Below are 14,813 nucleotides of genomic sequence, written 5' to 3'. Positions count from 1 at the left end.
GGTCCATTCAATTAAAAATTCCATCTCCTAATCGAGTCATGAAATATGCAAGCAAATATTATCCCTTTTCTTTTGTACGCGATGCATCTTCGCCCCACCCGCGCACGCACACCGACGCACGGCACTTATGATTTCTGGCCGTCTCGCTCGCACCCACGCGTCTGGTGGTGGAGCACGCGTGACACGGTCTCTGTCGATCAGCCGAGGCGGCGGCGACCGCGAGTAACCCCTGGCTACTTCGTGTGGACTCGCACGCGCCGTCGTCGGCCGGCGGAGCGAGACAGCGCACGTCGTGGACATGCGGAGGCCGCGGAGCCCTCGCGCAAAGGGACACAGGACAGACGCTCTCGGACATCGGGCGAGAGCGGGCGGCCGGCCGCGCACCTGCCTCGCACCGCTTCGCACGCGCTACGTGCTTGATCGCGAGACGCTACTTCGATATATCGTAAACACGAGACAACAGTTAAAATTTCCAAATTATTTTGTTTCTAAATTAATTTTGCCGTTACTTTATTCGAAAAATAAAGGAGTATTTATTGGAACAATTTAATTTAAATTTAGTTAAACGGACAGTGACTGAAATTTGTTTGTTCGGACTGAAAAGTGACGAAGTTTAAACAGATGCTATTTAATGGAGTGTGACCAAATGAATCGTTTACCGAATCGCAGGATCGCCACTAGGTGCGGATAGATTAGATAGGGCACTGAGACGTTCATTCAAGTGTTGATAAGACCCTCTTTATGACCAGTCGATTTTGGCGAACAAACATTCGGTTGACGTGTGAACTGAATCACCACAACATGAAAAGGAAAAAGTAAGATAAGATATAGTTAAATTTTGATTCGTTAACGATGAAGAAATTAAGAAGATGACTAAAATTTTTATTGATGTTTACCGTCGGACATTCAAGGGGGAATTTGTGATAGCAAGACCTCCTTATCAATAACGTTTTAGAAATAGGACGATAAGCCGCTGGACCGACGGCGGCACGTGTGAAGTGAGCTAAAGAACTGTCGTAAGATAGCAAAGATATTAAGATAAACATTTCTGAGGACAAAAAAAGTTGTTGAAGATCTAAAAATAGGTGACCAAATCAAGATGAGAATCAAGATGCCAGCTGTACGCATCGCGCAAGGTAAGGATTGTTGTTTATCATTTTTAACTTAGTTTTATCTAACTGGAAACTTATTTGTAACTCCTTGTTGTAAAATGGCAAAATATTGCTAGACTTTTTTCCGTCAAAATTAAAATATTTTTCCCAAGATCTTTCCCAAATAATTCTGCACAAAAATTAATTTCGAAATTACAAAAAAAATGTGTTGTGTACCACACGCTTCATCTAACGCTCCACAAAAACATCATCTAAATAAACACACAGTCCACATGCACAATATGCCATGCCGGCGAGACTCCATTCATTCAGGCAACGAGCTACTTAATACCGGAGCTTGTGGCAATATTGACACGCCGTCCGTGGTCATCACATGTCCGAGAGGGAAACGTGAAAGGAGGACTAAGTAGCCGCTATAAAATATTCATACCGGCTTTTACCTCGTCTTAGACAGTATTGGACGTTTTGGAAGAATCCAAAATTTTTTTAGCTTCTCAGAACTTTAATAGCTTCAAACTTAATTTTGTCATCACCAAATAAATGGGAAAATCCAAAATTTCTTTATTCGATTTCAAAAATGTCTGTGCTCAAAATGTCATCTACATAGTTTTTCCAATTAAGTATGATTTAGTAGACTAATATGTTATTATATTGAACTAAATTACTATATAATTGTTTAGGCCAATTGTTAATAATTATATCACCTGTTGTAACCTTAATGCAAGTTCTAAGGTCAGTAGCTCTACAACAATGTAAGATATTGTAGTCATAATTAATTTATTGGTTGTAAAGTGGTCTTTGCTTTTATTACCTTCAAGATCATAAATGCAACAATTTATTCACAGAACAAAGTACATAGAATAGGGTGAAACAGAATCCTTCAAAAATAGTTCAAATGAACCGAGCTAATTAAAGTAAAGGCATAAAACATTAGAAACTGTTTTCTGAATACACATACCTTTTCCATTGTTTCTATTTATTTCCCACTATCCAACGGTTAGGTGTATTAATTAAAAATTATAAGCAAAAGTGTAAACTTCTTATACTCTTTCCCATGCTTTACTTAACTCACAATGGGATGACCAGTGAATTTGTAATTTTAGACTGACAGAATCTCATAGCTTTGCAGTTACTACTTTATTTTATGTATTCAAATGACTCTGTAATTTTATAAAGTACTTCATGTGTTAAAACTTGGAACAAAGAATGTCTTTATTTAGCCCTATGGTCATCATTGTGCTGTTAATGTTTATTCTAGCCTACTTGTCATAGCTATTATTAGACTTTTTAAATAAACTAAATACTAAGTCAGTAAATAATTTGATTGAAAATATTTTTTGTGAGTTAAATATAGATAATTTTATTACAACTACGTCCTTCCAGTATTTTATTAATGTAAAATCATTATTAACTCAAACAAAATTACATTTTGTTGCCGTATTAGCAAACTCAAACTTTAAAAGATCGTTTCTTAGCATTGTATGAGCCTGCGACGGCTGTCGACTCTTGCGCACGGATTCCTCTCAAAACTAGCGTTATCGCACACATGGGCAATTAGTCCAAGTTGACCGGAGGCGACGGGCGACTCGGATTGGTCGGTGGCAGAGTGACGTCACCAACGTTTGCGGCCGTCGCGCCCGATTGGTCGACACGCGTCATTTCGTCGATGACACGTTTGTTCTTATTTTGAAATAAGAAGTTCGAGGTACTCGGGTTTTGTTGTAACTAACAATGGAACCCCCTTTAAACGTACATGAAATCGGATGCCATTATGTGGTCGTTGGTGTGTATGTACTTATAGATGTACACGACCAGTAATTACAGGAGGTAACATTTTAGCCATACTGACTTTCGTAACCGGGTGCACTTATACTTGTCACAATAGCCATCACGGTACACAATCATTTCATCATTTACAAACGGCAACGTATCGCTAAATTAAAAATGCAAAACGTCGTCAAGTTTTAACGCAATCCCAATTATGTCCAGAGGCAGAAAACCTTCTGGCTTTTAAAAACCCTCCTCAAAAGTATGAATTAGGGAATCGTAAAATTACTTTATCAGGTGCGAGGCCAGACGGACGGGGGATACCGCGAGCGTAACTTTTCAACAAACTTTTAAAAATCCAAGTTAACTTTCGTGCCGTGCCCGACCGGGGTCTAAATAAAACATTAACAGAAGTGGTGTTTTGTTTTAACTCCGCGTTCGTCACTAATTGATATGGGTTCTCTGTCCTCTGTCGACTTTTTAATTGATATTGTTTTGTTCGAACCGAATGATTACATCTTCATTAAAAATATTTTACAATTCAAATGTATTCAGCACACACCCAAAAGTTGATATGGTTCAGAATGAATAAATGATTCGATAGTCTTATTCGCTGCATAATTTTTTATTGATCGGTTGCAGTTTTTGTTTAATTGTTTCATTTATTTGCCATTGTGTTTGATACAAAACTAAACGGATGCGGCATAAAAGGGCCGCACGTCAATTTAAACATTGCCTATATCTTGTCCTTTGCCGCTTAGCGATTCAATATGTCTTCATTAAGCGAATATCGAAGGATCGCATTTACAAACGGAACTCTCAATCTTGATCCTTGGTCAGGAATTATTGAGCCATGGTTAATCCTTGTGTCTTCATACGGTTACATACAGGATAGAACATGTCATGAATACTATTTAATAAAACAATTTGTTTAAGCGATCTAGGAATTAAGATAAAAAAATAGCAAAAAAAAATACAAATAGCTCTTTCGTGATGCTATTAAAACTGAATTAATAGTATTTGCAGCAATTATAATTCTGAGTAATCATAATTTACAATCCATAATCAGTACATAGCTAATAGATCACCTATTTCAATTGCACGCACTCAGCAATAATATATCCACGCGAACCGCGGTCGTGGGAAAGAATCCCCATCTCCTTGTGCTTGATCCAATAAATTGAATTCGTCAAGACAAACATATTTTAGCAATCGACGTCGGACGTCCATTAGAGGAGTATAAGAGAAAGCTACATCAGATAATTTATTTCGCAACATATTTAAATTATGGGAATGAAGTTAATTTTCTTATTTAGAATAATGATTGTGCGGACGGCCACCCGTTTTGAATTTCCAACTGGACCGGGTCGGTCTTGTGCTTTTTTTTGGACGCGTCGAATGGCGTTTTGTGTTTGTGATTCTGAAGATAAAGACGTATGGATTTACATATGTTATGTCAGCGGAGGTCCTGGTTACATTTAAATTGGATTTATTAGTCCGGTCCCATTAAACAGTGCAGAACAACGTTGGAGGCATTCTCGATATGATACAGAACATTTTAGAAATGAAAAACGATGTCTGTGTCTGAGTATGCAGATATGAGGAATGTATTTCAAGAATATTGTGTCCCATCAATCAAGTTACAAGAGAACAGTAAAAATATTTAATTGATTTATTACTAACAATAAAACCATTATGGCTGTATTATAGTTTTAAGTCTTTACTTCTTCTATAAGCAAAGGTGGCTTAGCTACTTAGTTTTTTTTCTCCAAAACAGTTGAACAAAGACTACAAACAGACAAGCAACTTCTACAAACAATCCTTTCTTAGAGAAAGGATTAAATCCAACCACAATACAAATCGAGTTACACATAACAACGGTAGCCCAAACATAGATTTTGGAACAAGGCTTGCTATCTATGACAGTTTGATGAACCAGTCAGATAAATGCCATTTACGCACTTCAAGCAAACTTATCTTGTACAAGTAATCTGTATGGTGAGAATTTTTTGTATGTATTTCTTCTATCGATTATGATCAGGAGTTTCATTTTTTTTATATTTTTGAGAAACAATATTAACTCGACCGAATTGATTGTAACTAGGTTGCTTTAACAACAAAATTAAGAACTAATAATGATTACCTACGTATAAAAACATATTCAACCTCAACGATATTTAAATCTCAAAATCCTTTGACCAATGTCCGCCCATTAGGCTCAATTACGAGCTTAAAATAAATACAGATCTAAAACACAATGGAATAAAAAATGTTCATAACAAGAATTAATTTATTGTGAGCAGACCACGATCAATAGCCAAGGAGTGGGTGGACAGTTTCTCAAGAGTCCATCTTTGTCAAGCTTTTATACCAATTTGTTATTGTCGGCCTTTCAACGTTAGACGATTTAAAGTTTGGTAGGTGTTAGCTTTATTGAGATTAAAGACTTAACAAAGAACCTTTTACAGCGACTCGTTTGGTACTGATCAAAAACAAAATCGTTATTACACGAAAAATATCGACGCTAAACAAAAGGAACAAAGATTTTATCGAATAGGTTCGTACAACAGGTTGACAATGGATTAGAATTCGATAGAGGCACCTGAATCTCCAATATTTTCCCATGGTCAAACTTCGATAAACACCTTGACAAAAAATTCTATTGGAGCCTTTGACAAACAATTGGTCAAAAGATTTTTTTTGGGCAAAACAGGCTCAGTCCTCACCCACATGAGTCGGATCGCCGATAATATTAACAATACGGAATAGGGTTGGTATCCGAAGGCAAAATAACTATTGTGCATCATTATGTGACACCCTTTCATCAATTTTAATAGAAAAGAGCTTAACAAGTGTCACTTTCTTATTTTTTTTTTGTAGATACCCCAGTTTCTGGTAACAGTAGCTTTATTTTTCAAAATGTAAACATTTTAAATACATGTGCATCATACCGTTACTATGGCTTATAAAAACAAATTACAGCTGGAAAATGATCGATATTAGTATCAAAGCAATGCAATTTATTTTAGATTATTCCTATCTCAATTTTTTAAGCAATATTTTTTCTAGCCTTGCTAAAATTTAATTACAAGTTCTTATAGTAATCATGACTGTTATTCACAAAAATAGTTTACGCAGGTACGAAATCAAAAAGATTTGATTGAAGGGAAGATTGCTACGTGTCAGAATCTACCTGATCCACATCAATTCATCTCCGAACGTCTCCGAATGAATGATTTCGTGACCATTGTCCAATATCCTTTTGATTCGTCAGTTTAATTCTCAGATTATTTTTTTCTAGGCCGCATACATGTCAGATTGGACAAACGTGGTCCTGTGTTAAACAGGTAGGGTATACGCGGATCGAGTGACATTTTATTTTTCAAAGTATTTGGAACTAGGGTCATTTAAATCTAACATCCAAAAACCGCTGAATAGTAAAAAGGGGTTACTGAATCTAGCTTCAAATAAGTCTCTCTTTTTTAGCTATTATTAAATTAAGAGCTTTTACGTGAAGACGTTTAAATAGTTTACATTAGTCGTTTTAGCAGGTACAGAGATCTGTATCGTTTAAATACAATCATCAAATACGAAATTACACTACTCAATCTAATGCCACAGACCGATGAAATAATAGACAAGGCTAGGACTTAAGTCACGTATTAGAAATATTAGAATATGTTGCAATGTCTCAAAAGCTTATTGTTTCTCTGAGGAGACTAAGTGGGTGTTAAAAATTATAAGACACACGGCTAAAGGAGTGAAAGATGATAGCTCGATGTACGCTTATGATTTATATTGTGTTGTAAGCCTTGTCGGGTATTGTTCTAGTCATCACGTGTGCTGCGTGGGCGTTCTCATAGATTTATTACAGATAGCCCTTTAACTAAATATTGTTAATGTTCGCCACGATCCGATAAGTAGATACTGTTAACGGAATATCAATTTTTGAACGACTATTTTATTCCATGATGTGTTAGTGCGAAGGTAGAAAGTGTATAAGTAAAAGAAAGGTAGTTTATAATTATTGATATTAAATTTAAATTGGCAGATACATAATCTGAGTGTAATCATTACCGCCATCTGGCGTCGCACGTAGGTGTCGGCGCAATACTGCATTTCCGGTTACCCAAGCCGTACCGTCAAAAGGTCGTATCTGCATTTGTATGCTGGGAGCTTTCCCATACCGGGCAGTTCGTGACCGCTCGCCTTGTTAACGCGATGACCCGACTTGAGATTATGCACTTACATCCGTTTGAATGATGACTACTTAATTGAGGCCATGTGAAATGAGCAAGAAGGTTCGTGTAGGTAAACAAAGACCGTGTTTTGCACATGATCTAATAAAGATGACAGACGTTTTTAAATTAACTGAATTAATTTTCATATTTAGATTTTATAGTACTCATCTGACATTGTGTTTTAATTGATAAATAAATGCATGTACCAAACCTTTTTTTTTATTAATGCAAATTTTGTCAAATATGAAAAGAAAATATTTGAACGTTTTTACTTAAAATCTGCACAAAAATTTTGCCCACTTCGAAAATTTCTTAAACAGCAACAAAAATTAGCAAATTCCAATCACAGACTAAACCGCAGGAAAAAGTCAGTACCACGTACCACAGAGCTAGCAACTAACTGTAAACGCAGACGCGAACAAGCGAAGAGCGATAAATTTGACGGCGCGGCCGCAGATCTGCTTTCTTCCGATTGCTAGATAACCGACGACCGCGTGCGAGCCCACCGCGGCCCATTGTCTGACGGTACGTTAGAATCACTATACGTATTATAAAACATAAAGTAAGTTAATTGTTTTTGCTTTTAATTACGAAAGTTTATTAAGACATTATTTTTTGGTGTTAAGTTTTGTTGGTGGTACGTATTTTGTATTTTCAGGTGGCATTTTTAAGTAGGGTTTTTTTCTATTCAAAGACTATAATACATTGTATTTAGAGTTTTACTTTATATTCGAAAATGTTAAGGTATTGTTTAATAATGGAACTTGTCAAAAAAAAACGAATTCTTCTAACAGTGCAAAAAAAGCTTTTTTTATGTCGTATCTACGCCTTAGCAACTCTGTGACAAGAACGAAGCGAACCATTAAATTCACGCCACGAATAATTGGTTTCATCAATGTACCTTACCCGTAGTATACACCAATTTAACTTGACACCTCCCCCACTCCCTTTTAACACACGAACACATATGACAGTGGGGAAAATACACTTCAACGTAGGTCTTATTACATTGGTGGTAAACACGGAAAATTATGAGAATAAGTTCATTGAGACTAGACGACCTGAACAGTTTTTATGATGGAAGAAATCTGAGGAACACATACGATCACATAATATGATCATAAATGTATGCGTTATTTGCTTATCTTAGAATGAATGGGCCCTAATCACGCAAATTGTGCTAACGAACTGCCGGTTAGTTGGCATACATTTTAGCAAATTACTTTGAGTAAAAGGCGACGGCGCCGAACGGAAATGAAATCTCATCAAATAATAATCAAAACCCTGTAAAACATTTATCATATTTGGCAAGATTCCTTTCCCCGTATCCCACGCTGTCATTTTTTTCCGATTCAAGGTGTCATCCAATCCTTTCGGCGATCTGTCATCAAGACTCTCAACAATACTGCCCACAATGTGCGCTTTGACCAGAATCAGAGCACATTTGTGGGAAAGTTTTTTTTGTGAAGATGGTCGGTCATGGTCCCTTTCTATTTGCTGTTTGTTTTAAAACAATAGCGAAGTTATGTATTAAAGACATTACACTCATGGAAATATATTAGGTATATATAGAGGGCAATTTTAAAAAATATGTTTTAAATCCTAATTGAGTAGATTTTGATGATGATGATGAGTAGATTTTTATAATTTCTTATTTTTAATCAACTTTCCAGTACTTTATGATATTACGTTTTAACGTTTCAGTATAAAAGAGTTCACCGAAACTCAATTCCATTGATTCCAAAACAAAACAACCACATGCAAAAATCGTTCATAAAAATCGCAAGTCTGTGTTCACGATACTCAGAACAATATATCACAATAGAAGACCGCGTACACCGAGATATTCATACGAAACCGCGGACGTGTATATACACTCCTGCGCCTCACGCGCCGCCATTGTCCATTCTATAATTACCGGGTCGGACGGAAGACGGACCGTAACACCTGTTCCGTTTTCACACGGCCGGTAACAGGTAAGTTCATCCGAAAATTTCGGATTTCAATCTCGGACAACGGTGCTGCAACAGTATACGGCTTTTGTTCATCCGTCACGATTTTTTGTTTGATATCAAAGTTCTGGTCTATAATTATTTGGTTAAGGATATGTTTTCAATGCATATGAGAAGGTAATGTGTTTATAAAAACAGAATTGCCAGTGAGGGAACAAATGCCACGGAAATCAATGTTTGTTCTAGTCCAATAGACCGTTAGCAAAAAATATTTCTGTCCAAACCATCACACGCAATTTGTCGTACAAAAATCAAATTATATTATTTATCCCTATTATTTGCGTCAGCCTACCAGATGTACACTCAATGTCAATCTTCCATGTTTGTTTACCTAGAAATAGCAAACATTATGTCGAGCTGGGGTCACTACGAAGCGGTTTGGTCCGCAAATTCGATTGTCGTAATTCTATTATGAGTCGCGGCAAATCTCGAAGATAATTACTTTATTGAGTTATTTCGAAGAAATATAAGAGTTAGTAAATGAAAGAACTGGAAATATAAGGATTGTCTAGTGAAAATACAATGGTTGTCAGAAAAATGTTTGCGGTTCAAAGTTTTAGCTAACAGTGACATGGACACCGACCAAAATCTGCGGCAACACAAAAACCACGTCAAACCAATAATTCATGCTAAATATAACGCGACACAATTATAAGTCATCCATCCATTCTGATCTGTGCAAAATCATATTCATCCACTAATACCATTTTCGCAATGACATGCACTTTTTGCCATTCAAATGGGGGACAGTGACGTTTTTTCTATATGAACGTTTGGATCCAGTCCCCGTACTTCGGTACTGCAAACGATTACGCATATTTTTGCTCACACGTTATTAGGGGTGCCGTGTGTGAAAAAAATGTACTATTATAAATAATAGGAGCCCAACAAAGGGATGGGAGAGCGATCGGGGTCACTAGGAAACGGCGGTTTTGATACGGGAATTTTTTTACCTGGCACTTTTGGGGATCTTTTTTCATTAAAATTTGGGGCCTCGAACTTTATAGAGGTAGCCAGTCAGTCTGTGTTCATCTGCGAAGATGATCACATGCTTTATGACTTCGAACATCTTGGCATCCGAGTGGTCAGTGAACATTGGACTTGTACGCTTGTGTTTTAAGTTAGTGCTCCTTTAGTTTTAAGTTTGAACTTGGACTTCAAATAGTTAAGAACACTCAGTGACTTTGTGGTGAAGAAACATGGATCTGTCATCGCGGAGTAAGTCAAGATTTTTCGACTCTGGCATCGATTTAAGACGAAAAGGTATTTTCGATTTATTAGAATTTTTCCAAATTCTATCAAGTTATGTTTGTGATTGTCGATTTGAAGTTAATAGAGACATTGCGGGCAGCAATAAACGGGACAATAACCAATACTGAAGACAAATTGGAAAGTAATAAGGCAGTGAAAATGATATCTGTCCCCGAAAGATATCTCTGTATGAATCTGAACGAGTCGAATGCCGTTCACATTAACATATAAATGAGTGCGTAAGTGGACTGAACGTTATAGTGTAATATCTCCCTGCGTATAGATCGGCCCTGAGTTATATGGGCTATATAAATTGATATGATTTAATTTGGGTATTGTGCTGAGATTAGATTGATAGATTGCTAAATAGAGATAAGGCTGCCTATTATAGTATGTAAAATTATGACCAGGGTATTTAATCTGGGACTCTGACAAACAACAATTTCGAATTGTGGCCATAAAGCTAAAGATTTTATACTGACAATTTTTGAGCATTCAGAGGTTACAGCAAAATATCCAAGTAAAACCTTAGGGAAAGTTAAAGCAAACACTCATTTCCTCATACCCAACACTATATCAACATAAAGCGATATTTAAAAGTATATTTCAAATAAAACTGCATTCGTCTGCCGCATTGACCGCAAATACCCGGCCGCAGAGGTTGTATGTCAAAATAATGACCGCGCGGGTAATAGGCGAGGCTACGATGTGTTCAAGATCTTTGCTTTATTTCAAATATATGGAACTTTAATGGAGAACCCAATGTTTTGTATTAGCAATAACAGCACAGCTGATCAAAGTGTCTATAAAAACTGCTTTCTATTTTTTTTTCTTGTTGGAGATTTTTTTGCTTTTCTATTTTATGGTTTCTTGTAAGAATTTTGCTCATAATCAAACTTAATTACTTACCAAGCTTAAATACCAAGATCGTTATAAGGAACATTGCTCAATGCTCATTTACCGTCTAGTATCTCATCAAGCCATTCTTTCATATTTTACTGTGGCTTGAAACTTTACGTGTCATATAAGTTTATTATGGTTTAAAAAGTCCATTTTCAGTATAACAGTGCAAGGGTAGCCAATACTGGCATCGGTCCCGACTGGACGGAGCTTTATGATCTTACTTTTATGGCTTTAGGAAAAACTATATTTCTCTCTGCATAGATAGACAACATGTATGCACTCATTCCGGTTCTACTTTGCGAACATTTTGTTATGCTATGGAATTTATTACGTACACGCAGAGCTCATTTTTGACTGCGTTTTGAAATAGTCACAAAAGTCGTTTGTCCTTTACACATTAACATGTTTATTAGCGACTACAAAATTGTTATTATTTATACCCAGTTTATGTACTAGATTCACTAAAGACCTAAAATAGGTACCAATTAACATGAATTACTTAGACATCTGAAAAATTATCAGCGATTACCGACTTTTACAACATGATGATACTCTAAAGATAACTACTATTTCAATGAGTAGGGTAGTATTTTTACGCGAAACAGATTAGATTTTATCATTAGCCCTTAGTTCACAGTAAATAAACTTAGGTACAATAAAGCGAGGCACTTGTAGTAATAAATACAGCCAGAGGTAATAATTAGTGGCGGGCAGTTAACGACAGTGCCGGAATTAAGATTTTTGCCATAAATGCCCGGCGTCGAGATAAAACTGCCGCACCAAGGATTAGGGGTTAAGTGTCCGCTTTAACGGGTATTGTTCTAGTGCTGCGAGTTATTGATGTCGATAAATATGTCGATAAACGTCTGGAGTCTATCGACTTCGAGAATTATGTTCGAGTTGAGCTGGTTTTGTGACTGGATCGATTTATTCGGGTTTTATGTGTGTGTGATGTTATGCGGAATAAGTTAGATTTTATTTTATTATTCTTTTATTTTAGTTATATCCTGCCTGAGCTACTGTTAATGTTGCAATAGAGGGTGTTTTCTTATTATTCACCTTTACATACTGAATTTTGAATTAAGTCACATACTTACCTAAAGAAAATGTTTTTTTTTCTTGTATAAATTAAGAATAGAAATTCATAACGGAAAACTGAAGCATAAAATTCTATCGATAGGTAATAACTACTACTTTTTCCCATCACTAGACCATCTTAGTGTAGTGGCAGACAGTCCGGTGTGGCGTTTTTATTGACACTCGTGCCGTGACAAATATCTTCAGGAAGACACACCATACTCCGTTCCACAAGGGTAAATACTTGGCACCACTCTACGAACAGTATATTTTTATAAGAATTTACCGTTTTATAAATAATTCATACATTAGTTTTGATCAATTGATCATCGCCGTGATAGGTTGATTGTGTGGACTCTTATTGTGACAAATTTCATTAGGGAATTATATTGGGTTTTTGAATTTAGCTCTTAAACCAAAGGCATAAAGGTTATTTACAGGTGAGCAAACAAGAAAATTTTAATCCCAAAGTAAAAACGACATTGACACCGTTCGAAAAATTGACAATATAAATTTCCATTCTCGATTTTGATAACCAACATTTTTCTATTAAGGGCTGTCCATCCGACTCCCTAGGCGCGGAATCGTGTTACACACCTAAAGCGAAAAAAGAGAAAAAAATTCAAATCCCTCTAACGAAGAGGCCAATACACAGGAGGCCTCTGTTTTTCTCCAGTTATTTCGAATATTCCGCCCAGTATTGGGTATCAGTAACACGATTACTGACCCGACCTTAATTTGATCAGCTACCGACGTGGTCGCTATTTTTTCGTGTTGTCACTCCCCGGGGAACCTTATTTACCTGTGCTATGTAAAAAGGCAATATTGATAAGCAATTCCTTTCTCAATGACCCCGATTGGAACTTTTAACGGTGTTTGTCGTTGACTCAAAATGTGACAAGAAAACTTGCTTTAAAATAAATGCCTCCGGTCAACGATTTAAACGTTGTGATTCAAAAAAAGAATACCGTTAGTTTTAATAGAATAATCTCGTTCTATTTAAACAAATGAGAAACGAATAAAACATGGTACTTTGTTGAGAAAAAAATAACAAATTCAGCATTGGACAGTGATCCCTTTAGCTCCCTTGGGTCGAGAGGAAAAAAACAACAAGATGAAGATAATCAGCCGTTTTTGTCGCTCGGAATTACGTCGGATAATTTGATTAGCTATCAGTGGGCGAGAACCGTCCCCTTAAGAGGTAATCCTATTTTATAGGTAGCTCCTTAATCTGATAGATGCTAGGTGTTTAAGTCGAACGATTCTGATTGTTTTTTATATTTATTGATTGTTAGAATGATAATCAATAGAATTGGGTATTGTAAAAAATGATATCGATTTCGTTTTGTTAGTTATTCATTTGAACGCATATATAATGTTACAGATTTCATTTTTAGATGGTCGAGAGAAACTCTCGAGCGTGGAACTCAAATTAGCGTCTCATACTTAACACAATGTATGTACCAATTTTGAGTACATAACGCAAAATTCTCCCCTCCATCAGCTAAGTGTAATTATAGGTAAAAAAGCAAGGGTTGCGGAGTGGCCATGTTGAGAGAAGTGACGTCATTAGCACGCTGTTGACACAACCCGCCTTCAGACGTGAATGGCGAGGCTAAACTGGCTATATGGGCGTGTTTCCAATACGCCACTATGTGCTTACACCGCTCCGTAATTACTGAAGCATTTCCAACTAAAAATAGTAATGTGCTAAACAATTTAAAATGTCAACTAGTGATAACGTTCTCGGAAACTTGTTAGGTCTGATTAAAAATACAGTGAGTGACGATACAAAAGATAAACTTACGACAGAACTGCATGCGTCTCGCCTGGGTACTCCAATTACACGAACTATAGACGTGACCAAAAAACAAAATAAATCTCATTCGGAATCTCACAAGTGTCCAGCGGTTCTATCAACAAAAACCTACAGACAAATTAAAACAAGCCTTAAATCTCAATTTGCCGACACAGGGCGGTTTCAATGGGCTTTTGTGGCGTATGTCCATTTCCGACAACTTCAGCCTTTGAATAAAGTAGCTGTCAAAGAAGCCGATGTCAAAATTCTTTGGCATTCATAAGTTGGTAAAGAAAACACAAATGATAAAAAAGAAAATGAAAACTTTTTGGTCGCTCACGCTTTATTAAGTGAAGTGTGGTAAGCAGTTGTGCTTATTATGCCGTACTGCAGATATTAAGACTATTGAGGCAGCGGGAGTAATACTTTCTTATTTGATACCTGCTAATAATACGCTTAACTGATAACTATATATCCAGATTATACACACTCTAGATATAGTAATAAATCATTTTAACATAAAATTTAATATTCAATATTTCCCCCGACACAAACGCCACACCCAAACGGAACGCACAAACCAAAATCATAATAACTCTACACAATAAACACCCCCGCAACATTTGATATCCATTCTTATTATTTTTATTTT

At 36.4% G+C, this 14,813-nt stretch overlaps 1 protein-coding gene across 2 annotated transcripts in view; it reads left to right on the top strand.

The window, feature by feature from the left end:
• Positions 1-326: 326 nt before the first annotated feature.
• The window catches only part of LOC113495740 (B-cell lymphoma/leukemia 11A), a 32,072-nt gene continuing 17,585 nt past the window's right edge, over positions 327-14,813 (top strand). Inside the window, exon 1 of one of the 2 annotated variants that reach the window (XM_026874650.1) lies at positions 327-1,136. In XM_026874650.1, the coding sequence (XP_026730451.1) occupies positions 1,100-1,136 (37 nt within the window). In that variant the 5' untranslated portion in view covers positions 327-1,099. The remainder of the gene's footprint in view (positions 1,137-14,813) is intronic. The other variant, XM_026874651.1, reaches the window with a different exon arrangement.

This window comes from Trichoplusia ni, chromosome 7 (assembly GCF_003590095.1).
Source record: "Trichoplusia ni isolate ovarian cell line Hi5 chromosome 7, tn1, whole genome shotgun sequence".
Classification (NCBI taxonomy): domain Eukaryota; kingdom Metazoa; phylum Arthropoda; class Insecta; order Lepidoptera; family Noctuidae; genus Trichoplusia; species Trichoplusia ni.
This window is presented reverse-complemented; position numbering and strand designations above follow the sequence as displayed.